Consider the following 19,010-nt stretch of genomic DNA (forward strand, 5'->3'; position numbering starts at 1 on the left):
CCAGTACAAGGTAGTTTAGCCATCTGAATGTGCTTTACAAATGAGAAAAAAAAAAAATCCAGTTTGGAACTACTGAGAAATATGAAAAGATACTTAAAACATAGTAAAAAGTAAACAATTACCGGGTTATTTTAAAGTATATTACTAGAACCAATTGGACATAACTTTAAACCTGTATAAAGTATTATACATAAAAATGCATAGATGTACAGTAAATATGTTCATTTATATGTAGACAGCATAATATGTACACATAGGGTCTGTTGCATATCCATAACTCTAAGCAGTAATTCCTGTGGTATATTGTTTTAAAGCAGTTTTATTATACAACTGTTTCAATGTAGCAGGTGCTGAGAACAATGCACATTAACACTAAGTAGATAAGTCATACCCATTGAATCTTGAAATGTACAAATATAGGGGAAAAAGGCCATAAATGCAATAGTACCTACACCTCCAAGACTTCCTTTTTTTTTTTTTATTTAAATATGCACAAGTCCGCCTAATGGTGATACATAGGTTTCTTTCCTGCTTCCATTCAGTGTCAACATGTTGACCAAGCACTCAGTACAAAATCTTTGACACACTTCAGCACCACTTCCACTGATTCAACTCAGTGCGCTCCTGACCTTGAAGTCTTCAGGTCAAAAATAAGACGAAAAAATAAAATAAAAAATATATAAATAAAACAAACAAGCTTGTGGGCTTCTTTTCACAAGTTATTTGCCACCAATACTGTTAAAGCAGCTGAATTGTAGTGCATCCATGGGCAGGAGCGTATAGCAGCTTTTGTGCACTTTGCAAAAATATATTAAAAAAAAAAAATCAAGTCTTTACTGGCTTGTTTTATCTGTAGCTAAAAAGATGCTGTGCTGCTTCTGAGCCCTCTCCATCAAATTCTTTTTCTTCTTTTTTTTCTCCTTTGTTTTTGTTGCCCTTCTTCCTAAAAAATAAATAAATAAATAGAAAAAAAAATCAATGAGTCAATTAAGTAAAGAATACAAGGCAATATTAGAATGTAGTCAAAGAACTCAGTGGCACAGAAATTACTGATGGAGGCTGCAGATGTAATGCTCGGTTAATAAGCTTTGATCATCAGTGAAAACAGAACTTTTCAATACAGTACAAGAGGAAGCAGGATCCCCAACTGTCAGCACTTGTCCACATGCACAGTTTTGCTGGTATGAGTAATAATGTTTATGTGGGTCTCAGTTTAATGGGATAATTCATGCAAGCAATGTTATGCAAGTGCCTAGGGCCCAGAGCCAAACAAGTACGTAGACTCTAACTCACTAAAAGCTGGATACGTGCCTTAGACCCTTGCGTAAATTTGCTTGAGTGAGTAATCCTATTTAAGTCAAGTCCAATATATCCCTGATTTACATGAGAAATTAGGCATTGCAGCCCAAGTATTTGGCTGGACATAGTCTTACATGCTTTGGCAGAAGGAATGCCACCTCTGTAAAGAACTGCTATTATTGATGATTAGCACACACTGCCTAATTCTCACAGCACATTATTGTGCTGAAACACAAAATTCATTACACACTTTCTGTTACTGAAAGTTCACTGAAAAATAACCAAAATGATGAAATCAGGATCAATAGGAAGAATTCTCAGACATTCTCAGAGTTCCTGAAATTAGAAAGATTTTTTTGCTGTTCACCTCTAATAATAAATCAGTGCCCTTTGACTAATTTAGCAAAGATCCCATGGGAAAATAAAAATAAAAATAAAAATAAAAATAAAAATAAAAATAAAAATAAAAATAAATAGACAGATCTTAATTCAGCTTTGTGTTACCTATATATGTTTAAATTCTATAAACTTTAGTAGGATTTAAGGAGATGACTAAATTTTGTCTTGAGTGAGAGTGGTCTGTGTTTTCTTGGCAGTATGATACACTGAAATATGTGATCAATGGAGAAAAAATGACATTAATCTCTAGAGGTGCCAACCCTAAACTTTCAAGAAAAGTAAACAAATGTAAGAAAACAAAAAAGAAATTTCAAATAGCTGATAACACAAAAATGTGAGGATTATTTATTCTTTTTTACTACAATGACAGCACATTATTAATTGGGAGAAATATTTGCTAGTATGACTTTGACTTACTTCCACATTGTTTTTTAACTAAAAGAATAAAGGCCCAAACCAGTATGAAACATTTTTTCTCTATTTGATAACAAGGCTGAATGAATCTGATTCCAAAATCATTAAAAAAAAAATAAATAAATCATTAAACACATAGGAAGATATATATTTGAGATTACATATTTGTAATCTGCTAATCTGCCGCCTATGTTACTATTCTTTAGGAATTATTACAATACTGCCTTTTAAAACAGGACAGGACATTAAGGTAATGAGAACATGAGTTTAGCCCATATTAAAATCGCAAGGGTCCTTGGAGTTTACTTCTGCTTCTCGTTAAAGTCTGGTATTAATACTACTATGGCATTTTGCCATTTTTAAATCTAGTTAATCCTACAAAGTAAAACTTCAGTCCAACCAATCATTAATCAAAGCTGCTTTTAAGTTAAAACTCTTTAGTAACACTGTATCTAATGACTAGGCACACCTAATGAGGTCAGAGAGAAGTAATACTTGACGCTAAGGGGCATTACAACAACATGGTTTTGATTACACAAATTTCCATATCACAATTTTGTTTTGTCATTCTATTAGCTGGTTTATTGCAGGGCATCAGAACTGGGATAAATATATAGTTGAACACTGCATTCTGTATTGCATTTTAAAGACACTTTTTCTTTTTCACCTGAGTCTTTGAAATATTGTTAAGGCAGCAGCAGATGAGCGAAAAATCGAACTGAAACAAGTGGCAATCCAGTCAGAAGACCGACAGAATTTTACCAGAGTTTTGCTGTACAGTTTGCACAGTGATCTCACATTGTGAAGTTTTGCACTGTACAGAATGTTCAGTAAAAAGAAATATAATTTCCAGTCAGTGCTACATCTAATTTTCTCTACAATGTCCTCCTGAAAACTAAAGCAAGAGCTTACTGCAAGTTTCAGGTAGTAACAGTTTCTATTATTTTACCTCTGAAAAGTCTGACATGCACAGGTAAAAAGACACACAGCCTGCTTGGTGTGTATGTTTAAGCCTTACAAAATAGCTCCTGTAAGTGTCAAATCATATTGATGATTTGAGAGCATCAGCCATCTGGCTGCCTGCATGGAGAAGGCAACTCACCTTCTTTTACACATGCCCTGGAGTAGAAACCTGTGGAAAGGCAGTACCACAGAGCCCTGCATGCCTCATAACTTGCTCTCATGTTATTGACACCTTTGTTTGCTCACTAAATTTCAAGTGCTGTGTTGTACGTAATAAGTTTTATTATTTTTAGGACAATACTAAACTACACAGACAATATCCAGATGACCGGCAATGCTAACACAGTCCCAAATGGCAACTGTCATTTTAACCAGAAAACTGAATATGAACAGTTTTCATTGGTTAAACATCAGCTCCCGTATTGCTACCATGATACAATAGAGATTAGAGATTAGCAGAAAAGCAGTGACTATAAAGACTATGTTGCTGAGGTCCCAATGCATGAAAACTTTTATTAAATTCAGACTTCAATTACAGTCCTGATTTTGTCAGCAAAAGCACAGTCAACAGAAGTAACTTCCAAATTCTTGCTATAGGCTTCTTTTGAAGAACACAATACAGAAAGATCCCCAGAGAAGATCTGAGAGACAGACTTTCCAGGCTCCCCAACAGCAGGGCCACAGGGTGAGGATGGCCATCTGAGGAGACTTTCCCTGGGTACCAGAAGCAAGCATGGCAGCAGCTCCCTCCACTCCAGAAGACGTTCCAGGGTGGTGGACCTTGTCTACAGTGACACTTGTGTGGCCTCCTCCTCTTTGTCTTGCCATGCTCCCTGATCTTGAGAGCAAAAGCCCTGACTCCAAGGCCCTTTCTCCCTTGGGGCTCTGCTGTTCTTAGGTTTGCTTAGGCTGTTATCATGGAAACACAGAATCATCTAGGTTGGAGAAGACCTCCAAGATCATCTAGTCCAACATTACGTAGCAAGTCCCATCACTAACCCATGTCTCTTAGTGTCACATCTACCTATTTTCTCCAGGGATGGAGACCACCACTTCCCTGGACAACCCATTCCATGTTGAAAAGAATCTTGAGGTCTCTTCCAACCTAGAAATTCTGTGATTCCATGATTCTGTGGTATTAGCAGTGGTTTATTTTAGTCCAGAACTTATCATTGCACACAGAAGGAAAATCCTGGCTTGGGGCAAGTTGTCTGAAGAGAAAGTGGGGGGGGGGGGGGGGGGGAGGGAGGGAGAACATAAGAACAGGTTTTACTTCTACTGTGTGGATTGCCAGCCCTCAGAGGGAACAGGGTGGATAAAAAAGTTGGACTAGCCCTGCTCTGCAAAAGCCTCCACTATCATCGAGAAAAGCAAGCCACCCATTTGAGTAAGAGTGACAAAGCTATTTGTAATAACTGCTGAAAACTATACAGCCCAGATTGTGTAAAAATAGGGTTGCTAGAAAGGGAAAAACCCTACAGTCCCCCTCCACACATCCTAGGAGGCACTGAGGCCTCACATCAGGCTCTTCCACAGCCTGTTACTCAGCCCAGCGTTTCCTCCCAGACTGGTTCCAGCTCTCTCCCATCAATAGCAGGTTACAGCATTACTGTACAGGACACAGAGTGACGATAAAGATAGTAATCCTGGTCCACATAGCCTATAAAACCCTCCTTATCAGAAACAGAGCCCCAGAGAGCAGATCGTTGAGCGCAGCACATGGGATCTGCAGCCAGCAATGCTCTTTAAGTGACAACGCATTGTCTCCAGCGATAACTCGCCCACCTGTCAGCTGGCAGATAGCCGTGAGCTTTGTTTCCCCTTTCTAAGTCACAGGCCTCCACATCAGATCTGATTTTCAATCTTTATTTTATTACTGCAGACAACATATCCTTGAAAGACCTTGGTGTGAACAGCGGTGGGAGAAAATACAAATAATTCAATCAAAGAGCAGGATATCTGAACACGGGCTGTTCAGTTACTGTATTCCTGTTTCTATTTCAACTGACTTTTCCCTTGCATGCTAACAAGGTAACTAACTTTTTTTTTAATGCTTTGAAAAGCATTTTTTATCTCAAACTCCCTAAAAAAAGAGCACCTCCATTTTTATTATCTGAGTCAGCTCAGAACATAATTTAGAGAAACATGTTCAATACTTTGTACAGTTATGTACACTGAAATATGTTTATGGCCTAAGAAAGAGCAGAAATATAGTTAGATTTGGTGTTCAGTTATTTAGAAAATAAAATCCTTAAAAAGCTTATCTATCATTCTGTATCTCACAGTTCTGCACAAAAGCAAGACTGGCAAAGACAATCAATCAGATCCTTTATTTCAATGTCATAAAATTAGGTTTTGCTGTTTGCTTTGTAAATGACTAATGACTAATTCTTTTTTCTTTTTTTTTTTTTCTTTTTCTACAAAGTATATTATCACAATCATCTGTATATTTACAGTGTTATTCATTAAACTTTTTTTGGACTACTTGTTTATGGCAGGTGTATGGTCAACTAATATGCTGTGCAATTAAATGTTATTGTTAGATAATAATGTAACACAATTTCTAATGGTATAATAATATACAGGCAAAGGTATAAAAACATCTAGGTAACATTGTAATTCCAACATCAATTCTTGAAAAAAAAAAAAAAAAAAAAAAAAGTATGCCAATATACACGGCAATTGTCTATACACCATAGAGTAATAGCTGTGAGTAACTTTGTCAGCTTTGTCAGTATGTGAAGTACATTTTTTCTTTTTATGTTGTTGCTTTCGTACCACTTTATTATCATTGCTCCTAAAGCAGATGCATGTTGCTATATTAGAGATGCGTGCTCAGTTCCCTGGCTTGTCTCCTACCCTGAGCTCAAAGGGATTTGGAAATACTGCATGTACCTTCTGGACAGACCCTTCTGGTCAATTCAGGATACACATTACTTGGTTCAGAAAGAGCCTTCATCAGCTTCTGTCAGCTGCAAAAGTGGCTTTCTCCAGACAGAATTTGGGGGGCAGATTCTTAGCACTCATGGCACACCTGATTCTCCAGAATTAAATGAAGCAGACATATTTACAGACTCCTAGCCATACTGCTTGAGGCATCAGACATCAGCATCAGTTCAGTGGCCAAATTGTCCTTCATTTGCTGTGTAAATACTGTTGTACGTACAGTTCTTCTAATGAAACATGTCCACTTCTAGTTTCAGCAGACAGAGAAAATGAAATGCGTTTTCATCCACATGAGGGCAGTAAGGATTTCAATCTAAAACATTTAACAAAATAAAATAAATAAATACAAAATCTGCATCTTTACTTCACAGTGTAATTCCTTCACAAATTTTCAGTGTACTCACATAAAAATTATTTCATTACAGAGAGATCAAAATGCCTAATACTTCCTTCTTTATTTAAAACATTTTCCTCTTCCATTGATGACTACAGAATGATGGGACTTTAAAATGTCCTTTCTATTACTTTCATATGTAGAATTTGCACTGCACTGTAAAGGCACAGTGTTGTCCTGGAATAATAGCATACCTCATTAAATGCACATTTTGACCTTTTCTTCCATTTCATTTGGCATTTTAGGAGCCAAAAGTTACATACTTGTAAAACATTCTCCTACAGATGTAGTTCTAATTAAGATCCTGAGTGTGGCAGCATCTCCTCTGCAGGGTGAGCTAGAAAAGTTATAATACTCAAATCAACAACAACAACAACAAAGGATTCAGTCCAGAAATTATTCTCCAATAGGAAAAAAAATATAGAGAGAGAGAAAAAAAAGTGCCAGAGTGCCAGAAAAATATACAAATTTTTAAGAAATCTTACACATTCAGTAAAAGAGAAAAGAAAATCCCCACTGCTACTAATTCAAGCTTAAAGTGTGGCTAAAGGATGATTTACAGACCAACTCTGACAAGTGGTCCACAGGAAGACAAAGAGAACACAACGAACTTTAGTAGCATAGTAAACCTTACGTCATGGGCATCACTACTCTTATTACCTGTTACGGAGTTAATGACAGCTTTCCTAATAAGAATTTGGTCTGAAGTTATTTTTTAACATTATCAAATTTAGGCTTAAATTGTCTATGCTCAGTGTGTTCTATGGAAAAAATATGACTAGGGGGAGGTCAGCCAAAATAAATATCAGCCAAAATAAATAGCCATTTTGGGTAGGGAGTGAAAGAGATTGGGACTTGGATGGTGGCACTGGACAAAAAAAAAAAAAAAAAAAAAAAAAAAAAGGCAAATGGGTTGAGGAGATGGGACAGAAGGGGGCAAGTGTCAGAAACCAGTGCCTCATTCTCCTGGTTGAATTTCTGTTGTTGCTTGAACTCTTACATAAACACATTTGCCTCAGAAGATAACAGAAAGGATGTTATGATCACATAAAGTACATAATCTGTCTATGCCACCATTTCTAATCCCAAAATATCAGATTTTATAAACATGGGTTAATATTTGCAAAGCATTGAAGTATGATAACAATGAACACCTTAGAAAAGTCATGAATTATTTAATGTTCTAAGGGTTGAATAATGTTGAGCAAACTAGGCCTCAGAACAATTACTGAGTAAAAATAGAAGAAAAAAAAATCTAATTATACTGTAACGTAACCAATATGAAGGAGGAAATGAAGGCATTTCTTCAGCTTCTAAGTGCTTGATTTTGCAAACTTAATGGTCTTATTTTTTACTTTTTCATGCAATACTAATAGTTAATGATGTAAGTTATACATATTTGTAGTCTATTGAAACTAATAAAGCTATTACAATAATAGACTAAGAAAATGAGTTCTCTTATGTAAAAGGCACAGTTAGATGATTTTTACTCATTCTTGTCTGTTTGATTTGAGCTTTCCTGATGAAAACCAGGGAAATTTCTGCCTTGAATAGAGTTTGTAATTTCTACATAAACTGGTACGAAAGCATTGGTAATGCAGAGCTAACTTGTGTGATATCTTATTCACTTCCTGGCAGTCATAATTCTGACATCTTATTTTCAACTTAATAATTTCATAATTTAGGGTAAATGATTATATCCCATCCTACACACAACGTTGCATATGACTGGTGTTTGTATGTTGCCAGACAGAGATGAAAGATCATTTAAAAGAAGAACATAATAATTTCTTGACTTAAAAAAAAATAAAAAATCTACAGATTTCTGTATCTCAATCCCACTAGCTCTTTTTATGTCAAAATATCCACTAAGAAGTGAATGGTTTTATTATTTAGGGCAAGAATAAGCAAAGTGAGATACTCTTTTCCTCCCAAAAGTATGTATCTACTTTTCATCTGCCCTGAATGAAAACTACTTAAGCAAAATCTGATGTTCTTTCCTTCTAGACAATATTGAGTATCATCAGACTTTGTCATCTAATTAAGAGACAGATTCCTACACAAAGAATGGAATTTATATGTCACAGTCTACTAAGAGCTCTGAGGAGTTTTCCTCAACTTCAGAGCAAATTGACTAAGAGTAGTCTTACATTGCTGAAACACAGCTTTCTCCACGGTGCAGTTTTAAAACATGCACAGTAGATGGCAGTGAGATATTAACTGAAAAATGGTTTCCACTTCCATCAAATAATATTCATTTTTCTTTGCAGAAGTATACACATTTACTCTGCCTAGAAAAATAAAACTGATAGAACATAAAAATTAGGACTACACACATACACACTCAGAAAAAGCAAAAAGAAGCACACTGTGGGAAGCGGAAAACTAGCAAAAAAAAAAAAGGTTACATGGAAACTCACAAAAAAACTCTGATAGAAGACCTAAGCTTAACTGAGTATTATAGATGTTCAAACATTGGGTATTGTACCCCATTTAGGCACAGTTACGTGAAAATATGTCGTTATCCAATGCAGTCAAAATGATAATCTAAAGTGGATTTAGCTCAGAATTCAAAAGTTCTGGACATTAGTGGCAAACAGGTTACTCACCAACCTTATCTCAGTCAGCACCATGTCAGATCAGATGCTTTAAGAGCACAGCCAAGCAAAATATTTCCAGTGGAAGTATTTTTTGTTTCTTCCTTTCACAATTCAATATAAATTTCAAAATAATAATAATAAAAATATACATATACCCAGTCAAGAATTTGCATTCATATGTAAATATACTTTATGTATATAGGCAACAGTTAGAACTGAAAACTCTAACTGGGTTTGAACTTCTATATGTTTAATGTGACTTAAAACTCTTTTGTCGGTACTTCAAAATATTCTTTTTTTTTATTATTATTTTCTGCCCACTTTAATTCATTTTTTTATCTCTTCTTATAGTCAATATAAAACATTTTTTCTTGATATAACATTTATTTGTGGCACCTGCAAGATTTAATTTCATATTAGAAATTGCATCAAGGAATGTTCCATCCATTGTACTAAAAGTTCCACCAAAGGTCTCTTACAGAGAGAGACTACACTGGAAAGCTGAATTTATTATTTACTTATTTATTTAGATATTTTTGTTCTATATTATTTAGTTCTATATGTTCTATATAATATAATATATATTATATATTATATATAATTATATAATATATATGATAATAATATATTATATAATGTAAATATTTATATAATTATATTATATTATATTATATTATATTATATTATATTATATTATATTATATATGTTCTATATTATTTAGTTCTGAAGGGTTTATCTTTTTATTTCCCTTTAAGGATTCTGACCCAGAACTGAATACAGGAACAATTTTGTTCCATAACTACAGCTCAGATAATAGTTTCAACTGTCTATTCTGCTTCTCTTTAAGCAGAATATCAAAGATGATCTTTCCAAGACTTAGTAAGAAGAGAGGCTACACTGCACACCTGACTACTGAATAAACTACTGTCAAACAGGAGGACCCCTGATGAATTGCAACTGAAAACCTATTGGTTTTTTATATATTATTTCTAATCATATGATGTAAAATCATTATCTATATATGCTCATCAAGAGCAGTGTACTAGATCAGCTGTTAAACCTGAGTTGCTCACATATGCTCATTTGGTTTATACTTGAGAAGGGGCTGAAACAAGATATTAAGGCTGCCTTCCTGACTTTAGTCAGGTTGGTCTCTGTTTCTCCTTAGCTATACCAGTATGCAATGTGTACACTTTCCCCTTCTCCTCAGACATTTTTCTGGTGCAGAAAGAGGAAATACTTTCACTTGTTTTCTTCACTAGATCTGCAACTAGAACTTCACTCTATCCTTTATAGTTTCCACTATCTGTACTATGGTCATGATGGGATCAGTCTCAGTTTTTGTCTAGTTTTTGTCTCAGTTTTGTCTAGTTACAGAAGACTGGTCTTCTGTATGAGCTTATCTTTTCCAGTACATTCCCTGTGCTGGTGCACCATAACACACTCTCTATACCTAATGATCTAAATTTAGCTTTCAGGACCTCCCTTCACCTGTATACTGTGGCCATAGACTTCTCCACAGCATTCACTTTAAGTCTGTCAAGGGGTCCCGTGGGATTTACTGCCTTTCTACCTGGGAGAGTAAATTGCTGAAAGTTTCCAAGGTTATTGCATATCCAGTTACTGACCTTTCAAGGATTCAGCACCCCCCCACCACCACCACCCAAAGCAAGTGGGAAAGACTTCTCTGCAGTTATTTATCAAGGCAGATACAGATAATTCTTCTGAAGCTGTAACTCTGTAATCGTTTAATCTACCATAAATTCAGGCAGCCACTGAAAAGTGGGAGTTACCCTTCTTCCTGCTTTCACCTCCCTCACAGCAGCTTGTTCCCCATCCTTCCCGTGTAGGGGCCAGGTCATCATCAAACTGTATCAGAGAATATCCCCAAGCACTGTACCTCAGCTGTCTGTTGTGTTTTGGCTGGGCAGCCAGCACCCTCCCCTGCCCCTTTAGGAGATGTCTCAGGAAACAGCACAGGCCAGGACCATGCTCCTGTAGGCATGTCCCTGGTTGGGGAGCTCTAAGCAGAGCAATGAAGATGTGGATCCTTGTCTGTTGATGCTGGTGACAAAGCAGCCCCCAGCACATTTAATTAACTGCTACTGACGTAGTCACTATCTTTGAGTCATGGGCAATCTGGATTTAAGAGATGTTCTTATGTATATGTCTTTATCCCTAAATGTATTTCAGTAGCTCTCTTCCCAGCTTAGAATCACAGAATGGTTTGGGTTAGAAGGGACATTAAAGACCTAATTCCATGGGCAGGGAGCCTCCTGCTTAAACATTAGCACTTTTCCATGACAGCCTATGAGGGCTCTTGGACTTACTGCACACATGGAGTCTGCTAACATTCATAAGCATGCTAGGTGTATTTATGTTGCAACCAGTTACTTCTACATCATATAGCTACAGAAGGGTTATTCACTATCTGAAGCTTGTAAAAGGGCACTTTTCTGCCTTAATCCTATTTATTTCCCAATAGCCACACATCAGTTTTTCACAGATGTTAAAATTGATACTGCACAGCCATTGACAGAAAATAAATAGGTATAATATCCAATATGGCACTGTATCTTGCTAAAACTTTTGTTTGTGCACAAGTATCATCAAACCATTGTCACAATTTTAGAAATAGCTTTGTTGACTATAGCAGTATTGGAAAAAAATAATAATAAAACGTTGTTGTTGTGTGTTTTTTTTGTTTTTTTTAAAGTTTGCTCTTCGTTCAGAGAATGCTTTATAATTAAGTTAGGAACATCAAATCTGCTGACTGGGTTCTGCATAGTAAGCCAAATAATCAAATTACTCTAGGCTTATTACTAGACTTAGCAACTTCAGGTATCTTGTTTGCCTTGAGATCAACAGAAGCAGTTCTTACTTGAAGTTCACTACATCAAGACTGTCTCAAACCTGTATATCTTTACAAAGTCTGCAGATGAAATAATAAATACCTAGATAAGAAAATTAGACATTGCATGTTTCTTTAAGAATGCCCATTCTTTATATTAATGTGATTAAAAACACGGTTTATTCCTTAAAACTAAAGAAGATGTGCTAATTGCATGTGAGAAGCAGCTTCAAGAGAAAGTCTACTGAGATTTCTTACATAAATATGAGCAATCATATATTGCTCTCTTATGCTGTTGATGTTAATAACTTATTGGAGAAAGGCATCCGGTATAGATCTGAAGGAAACAAAGGATCCACCACTTCCTCTGGTAATTTTTCCAGCAGTTAATCATTCCAGTTAGAAATATGCACCCAATTCCTAACTTAAATTTTAATATCCAGCTATTATTTCTCATTATACCTTTCAAGGTCGGACTTTTTCTCTTTATGCACTATATATCATCATCTTTTTTGAAAAGTGAGTTTTTGTGTTTATAACATTAAAGTTATTTTGTAGCCCTCAAAAAAAAAAAAAAAAAAAAAAAGTTTGTGACTCATCTCTGGTTCAGTTTTTCAGTCACTTTTATAAATAATGTTTCTCTGAGCAGATGTTTCAGTTCTGCTCATGTATAGGCTCATGTATACTGATTTACTGTGCTTTTTCATATTACATCATTACAAAGCCAAGAAACGCATGGGGTTTTTTCTTTGTTTTTTTTTTTTTTTTTCCTCACAACATTGTAGTAGACTCAATATTTCTTCTAAGAAACATTTTTTTTGTATGTATATGCAATTCCTCATCCTGCAGGTATGCATTCCTGCAGGATCCATTTGATCTTCCAGTATAGCATTATATTTAACTACATGAAAATTAATTGTATTTGAATGGGACTACTTTACAAAGCAAATAAATTATTTTGTCTTTAGATTTATCCTGGATCATTATTCACTATTATAAACAGAATTTTTATTTTAATTTTTAAATAGGATTGACTGAAACAAACAGCAATGCTGTATAATACCATATTAAGGCCATCATAACTTTCTCCTTGACATCCAGCCAGCATGTGGTTTAATTTTACTGTGGTAAAGATAAGAAAGCTTTATAGATCTATAAAAGCCCCAAGTTTGAACATATCCATTTCAAGTACAGCAGCTATTCCTGCCCGTGACTTCTGTGATGCTTTTGTTTGCTTCATTTCTACAGATGCAAATATTAATCTAAAAGGAGATCAACTGATTTTTCAGAAGCTTTCCACATATGAACGTACAGTATCATTCCTCACATGAAGAAATTTTATTTTGAAAGGAATTCTGAATGGATAAACTTATCTGCCAGTGGTACAATAAAAACAAAACAAACCACATTGGGCTGGACTTGACTGTAAGCCTCTTAGAGCCTCTACCAACTTTTACACCAGAAGCTGCAAAAAATAGACAATAAAATGTGAATTGACAGGGAAGTGCCATAGAACCTAGAATTGTTATTCACCTTCAACATAAAAACCAATGTCCAGAAAGAGGCACGAAACCTGAACAGATTGCATTTCCAGAATGAAACAAGTATTGCCGAGGTTATGAGGAATGCCTCTTTCTGGATACAGCTGGAGCAGCTGAGGACATTTTGCCCCAGCAATGCCTCAGTGCCCAGCACTCAATCATTGCTTTCACAGCTTTGTGTGCAGAAGAGACTGTATTAGCAACTGCTAATCCACATAAGCAGAAATCAGGGCCTGCAACACCACTCAAGCTATCTACCTGGGTCCTTAAGGCCACCCAGATGACCCTGCGCAGGACTGAATGGGAGTGCTCCTGTTCCCTCCCTGGCACAGCTGTGTAGCCGTGAACACCAGGAGCAGGGCAGCGCTGCCTTCAGATACATAGCAAACACGCAGAACTGAACAAAGTTTACATTGAAAATGACTTTCCTAAACTGAAGTTACACTTTGACAATAAACTTATCCACAAGAGCTGTTTCACATACTTAGACTGAATAATGAGCATGAATTTCAACCCTAAGTGCATCACTATTTAAACATGTTGTATTTAAAACATTTATATATATATATATTCAGTACTATATATATATATAATAAATATAGTACTGAATATATATATATATAAATGTTTATATATATATATGTGAATATATATATATAAATGTGAATATATATATATATAAATGTATATATAATATATATATATAATATATATTATATATATATAGTGTGTACATATATAGTAACGATTTTCAGAAAAACACTGAAATACGTTTTTTTTTTCTTACCCAGAGGTTACAGACATGGATTTGTTAGGGGAATGAATGGTCTGCAGCACCTCTGTTGACAGCCTGTTGCTGCAGATGCTCTCAGCACCACAGGGGGCTGTCTTCCCCCCTCATATACACAGCAGCTGGATTCAGCCTTGGCTGAATGATAAGAAGCAGTATAATGTGGTGTCTAATAATACATATGGAGTGGACAAATTAGGTTCTCTTCATATTCTGATTTACATCTGCAAGAAAGACAGAACTATATCTCCGCCATCAGTTTAAAATAATTCTAAACTAAAATAAATACTGAAGGGTTTTTTTTTTTCTGCATAAAATATTTAAAATATGTATTCACTGATAAAGCTGGAAAAAAAAAAAAGTGTGGATGCTTTTTTAGATGAAACGGAAAACGAATATATGAAATAAACACAGCATGTAGCTTAAAGGCCACTTGCCATAAAAGGCTTTTCCTGACTGGAAGTTACAGATGTACTTAAAAAAACAGATGTACATCAAAGGCTGTTGATTAGAAGCACAGAGAGAAGTAATTATCAGTTATTTTTCTTCCAAAAAGAAATTCTTTATTCTAATACCAATAAAACCTTAGTATGTACAGAATGAGTCTATGGGTTTAATTAACCATATGAAAATATCAGTGTATATGCTATTCCTGTTCCACATCATCACACTCTCATGGATATGTTGGGTGTGCTTCTGACAGATGCTTCATTGGCTTCATTATTCTGTGACAGTGTTTTTTATAGATATTGCATAACTGAAATTGTTCGAGATCTATTCATTTCAAACTTAGAAAACAAATCCCTGATGCTAACAGTTCTCTGTGGACCAGCGGTATTTCCACCAATAATAGAGAGCCCATCCTGAACACTACAGCTGGTACAGCAGGACAAACCACAGTCCTTGCTAAGCTGGTGGCCAGACACAAGTAGTACAGTTTTGAACGCTGTCCTGAAATACCAGCAGCTTCCCAGGCACATTTCTGACTCATGCCAAATAGTAATCCTCCCAGAAATGGTACATTCCTTTCTGTACATTTTTTGCAGAATATCAAGAGATGATGAAAGAAACCTTAACTCTTTAAAACTCTTGACTAACTTCAGATTAGTATTTGTTTTTCAGGCAACAACTTTTACATTTCTGATTTGGGACGCAGTTGTGATAAGCCCCCAGACTGCAATATATGGATCTAAAGGCAGACATCTGAGTGCATACTTTGACTGCATATTCAGCCTGGGCTGACACTGTTTCAAATGCTGGAAGGAAGTATTTATTTGAATCAAGCTCAGTTAAGTGATTATCAGCTTCGCACGTTGAAGTATAGTTGATCTCTACTGAATGCTAATTATTTCATCATGTTAGCAAATACTCATTTCTTGGCCAGTGTCTTCATTACAATTTGTTCCATGTGTTGATGTAAACTGTCCTATAAGATTAATAGTGGGTGACAACTGGATCATTTTAGGGTGTGACATACTTATTAAATTAGTTACAAACATCCACTCAACTGTTTATTTTATTTAATGAGACAATTAATCCACCATTTATGCCACTTTCCTTCTCTTTAAATAAGACTGGAAGACAACATTTTAAAATTCTCCTTTGCTGACTTCAGGAAATTCTTTTCAAAATTCTGTTGGAATTTATTCTCCTTCTTATTGTGCTTAATATCATGATAATTTCCTTCTGTGTAGCCAAGTGATAACTGACTCCTTAACACTATCCTTTATTCTCCTTAAAGTGCTGTACACACATTTGGCTTTGATGTAATTTCTGTTGTTGTTATTTTTTGTGTAAATAAATTTTAGATAATAGCACTATCCCAGACCAGAATTGAATGGTAAAGATAAAGTACTAATATCCAGTCAAAAATATATGTTTGTAACAAAAGTATGTATTTCTCCCTGGTTTGCCTGTCTACACAGAGAATTCAATTTTCCACAATTATATGAATTAATAGTTAGAAATTGTCAGTATTATAGTTTTCCTCTAACAGAACTATAGAAACATCCTAGGTAGAATAATACTCTCTGTTAATTTTATTTGTCATATGTACACATTTTTTTGTTTGTGAATACTTAGGACTTAGGAGTACTTAGTTACTACTAAGTAGTAACTTAGTTCCTATGATGTGTAAATTTTCTCTTCAAAAAAGTTTTTGGTGCATTAGCAAGCTAAGAATTACAAAGGAGATTAACACTCATACTCTATGATGAACCTTCAGAATGCACTTATATATATGTAGTTAACCAAACACAGCAATCCTGCCACCTATACAATAATCATGCCACACAAAAAATTAAGTTTTAAAATGAACATTAAGATTTAGCACCAATGTCACAAGTTATTTGGGTAAATTAGTTATTTTTAAAGTTAAAGGTTCATTCATACACAGTTGGTTTTTAAAAGAAAATACCTTTGTCACTTGTATATTTTGTAACACTGAAAATAATTCAACCACTTTAAACTACCGAGCAGTTTCTGCATGGGTTTATCCAAGAGAAGAACCACACAAAAACGTTTAAGAGTCATCTGTGATATAAGAGCAACAAAGCAATTGTTAGGAAATGTGTTTATTTATATTAAATGACCATTACATTGTTCTTTTCCAAGAAATACAATTCAATGCTCTTTAGACAATATTTAAAAATATTTTTGACTTAATAAATGAAATTCTTTTTTTTTTTTTTTTTTTTTTTTTATATCTGTATAAATATACAACTGAAATCCTTGTGAAACAAGGCTTTCCATGCCAAGCATCAAATATGGGGAATTTTTTTAGTATAGATTCCTGGAAAACACCGTTTATCAGAGAAAAAACTGGCCATACTTTCACAGTATCTGCTCTAACAGGCACCACTGCAATGGGCTGCAGATCTATGAATAGGCCAAGAACAGAAGCTAAAACTAACAATGAACAGTGTAATATGTTACAAAGTGGGAAAACAACTTTTTTTTTCTTTTTTTTTTTTTTCTAGATGGCAATAGATTTTGAACCATAATTTACATAGTGAAGAACTTAACTGGTCTGATTTCATCAAATATTGTTTGATAAGTGATTCCATTCTGAATTTTCATTTCAACTGTTTGGCAATGAAAATATAGTCATTTTTGAAGAGCTGACTTATTCTCTTCTTACGTGCAAGAATTTCTGCTTGGGAACACAACTGAGTTTTCAAACAGATCAGATATAAGAAGTTTGTTCACTCCATGCTGGCCAGAAGTCTTGAGCAAGACTGACCCTTGAATTTCTTAAATCTTCAAAAACATGGGTTCATAATGTTACAGGCTGAGACAAACAGCTGGTAGCATCAGAACACAAGAACATGGAAGTGGCTGCTCTGGGTCAAACAAAGGTCTACCAAAACCACTATTGCAGCAGTGGCCCCAAACTTATATGTCAGTATCTGTATAAGCGGAAAAAATAAGTGCTACCTTTCACAAGAAACTTCACCATCATGTGTGAGGCCTGGTGTGTAAATGGCCACACCGAGTCACTTTCAGCATATGGGCTTACAAGCAGTTTTTTGCTGGGGAATGCATTTTCTGGTAGAATAGTTGGAAGTGAATGCCGAAATATCTGCCTTTCTGATGCTCAGTATCTTCTTTGCCACTTCATGACTGTCACACTGCAAAGCTGGTTAAGATCATGTATCTGTGACATTTCGGCTCCTAATTTTTCAGCTGATTACAGACCATGCCAAATTTCCTTTGCACAGAAGGGACAGTAGAATTTGCATGACACTGAAAATGCGTGAAACCTAGTTTTGACAAGGGAAAAGCATAAGACGTAGTGAACCTGCAAATCTCACAAGTACTGCATGTGACATGACAGATCAGAAATGATAAGGAAAAATCTAAACCACTGTATCCAATAAGACTAGAAGATAGAGGGGTAAAGAGTGGAGTTAAGCTAACCATAACAGTGTTCCCAGGTTAAAATCAGGAGACCTTATTTCATGGCCCCATGATTCACATCAGATCCATTCTAAACATTACAGGGACATGATCGACATAATCCAACTTTTTACCAACACCAACCTACAGTATCACTCATTTTGTACAGAGGCTGTCAGTGAAAAACTCATACCTTCATATCATGTGAATCACTGCAACTCTAATTTAAATGGTTTATGAATCAGGCTTACAACATCTGGAGGAAAGGCTGAGAGAGCTGGGACTGCTCAGCCTGGAGAAGAGGAGGCTCAGAACTCATCAATTTCTATAAATACCTGAAAGGAAGGGGCAAAGAGGATGGAGACAGACTCTTATCAGTGGTGCCCATTGCCAGGACAAAAGGCACTGTGCATAAACTGGGACACAAGAGGCTCCATCTGAACATCAGGAAGTATTTCTTTACTGTAGGTGTGACAGAGCCCTGGCACAGACTGCCCTGAGGTTGTGGGTTGTCCTCCTTGGAGACCTTCAGAAACCTTCTGGACACAGTCCTGGGCATCCTGCTCTGGGTGTCCCTGCTCGGAGGTGGCCTCCAGAGGTTCCTCCCAGCCTCAACTATTCTGTGATTTTGTGATCTGTATTTCAATTATCCTAGGTTAACATCCATAGAAAGTATCGCATACTTTTGCTTATGACTTCCAATTACTTACAGTTTTGAAAACTTATCCTGAATGTTGGTTACAAAAGATGAAAGCATGTGGAGACACAAATTTCAGATAAAATGACTGAATATTTGGCAAAACTTTATTCTCTCTTGCAGACCTCTACTTTTAAGATTACCTCTTTTATAAATTGATATCAGACAACATTCTGAAATAAGGACTTTTTCATTATTGGGAAAGGAAACAGAAAATT

At 35.5% G+C, this 19,010-nt stretch overlaps 1 protein-coding gene across 2 annotated transcripts in view; it reads right to left on the minus strand.

Moving 5' to 3' along the window:
- Nucleotides 1–833: 833 nt before the first annotated feature.
- Nucleotides 834–19,010, minus strand: part of RSPO2 (R-spondin 2) — a gene marked incomplete at both ends in the record, with an annotated part of 109,847 nt that continues 91,670 nt past the window's right edge. For both annotated transcript variants that reach the window (XM_084281919.1, XM_084281918.1), the window contains one exon: nt 834–943. In XM_084281919.1, coding sequence (XP_084138045.1) covers nt 834–943 — 110 coding nt within the window. The remainder of the gene's footprint in view (nt 944–19,010) is intronic.

The sequence above is a fragment of the Netta rufina genome, assembly GCF_964035555.1.
Source record: "Netta rufina genome assembly, chromosome: 2".
Lineage (NCBI taxonomy): Eukaryota > Metazoa > Chordata > Aves > Anseriformes > Anatidae > Netta > Netta rufina.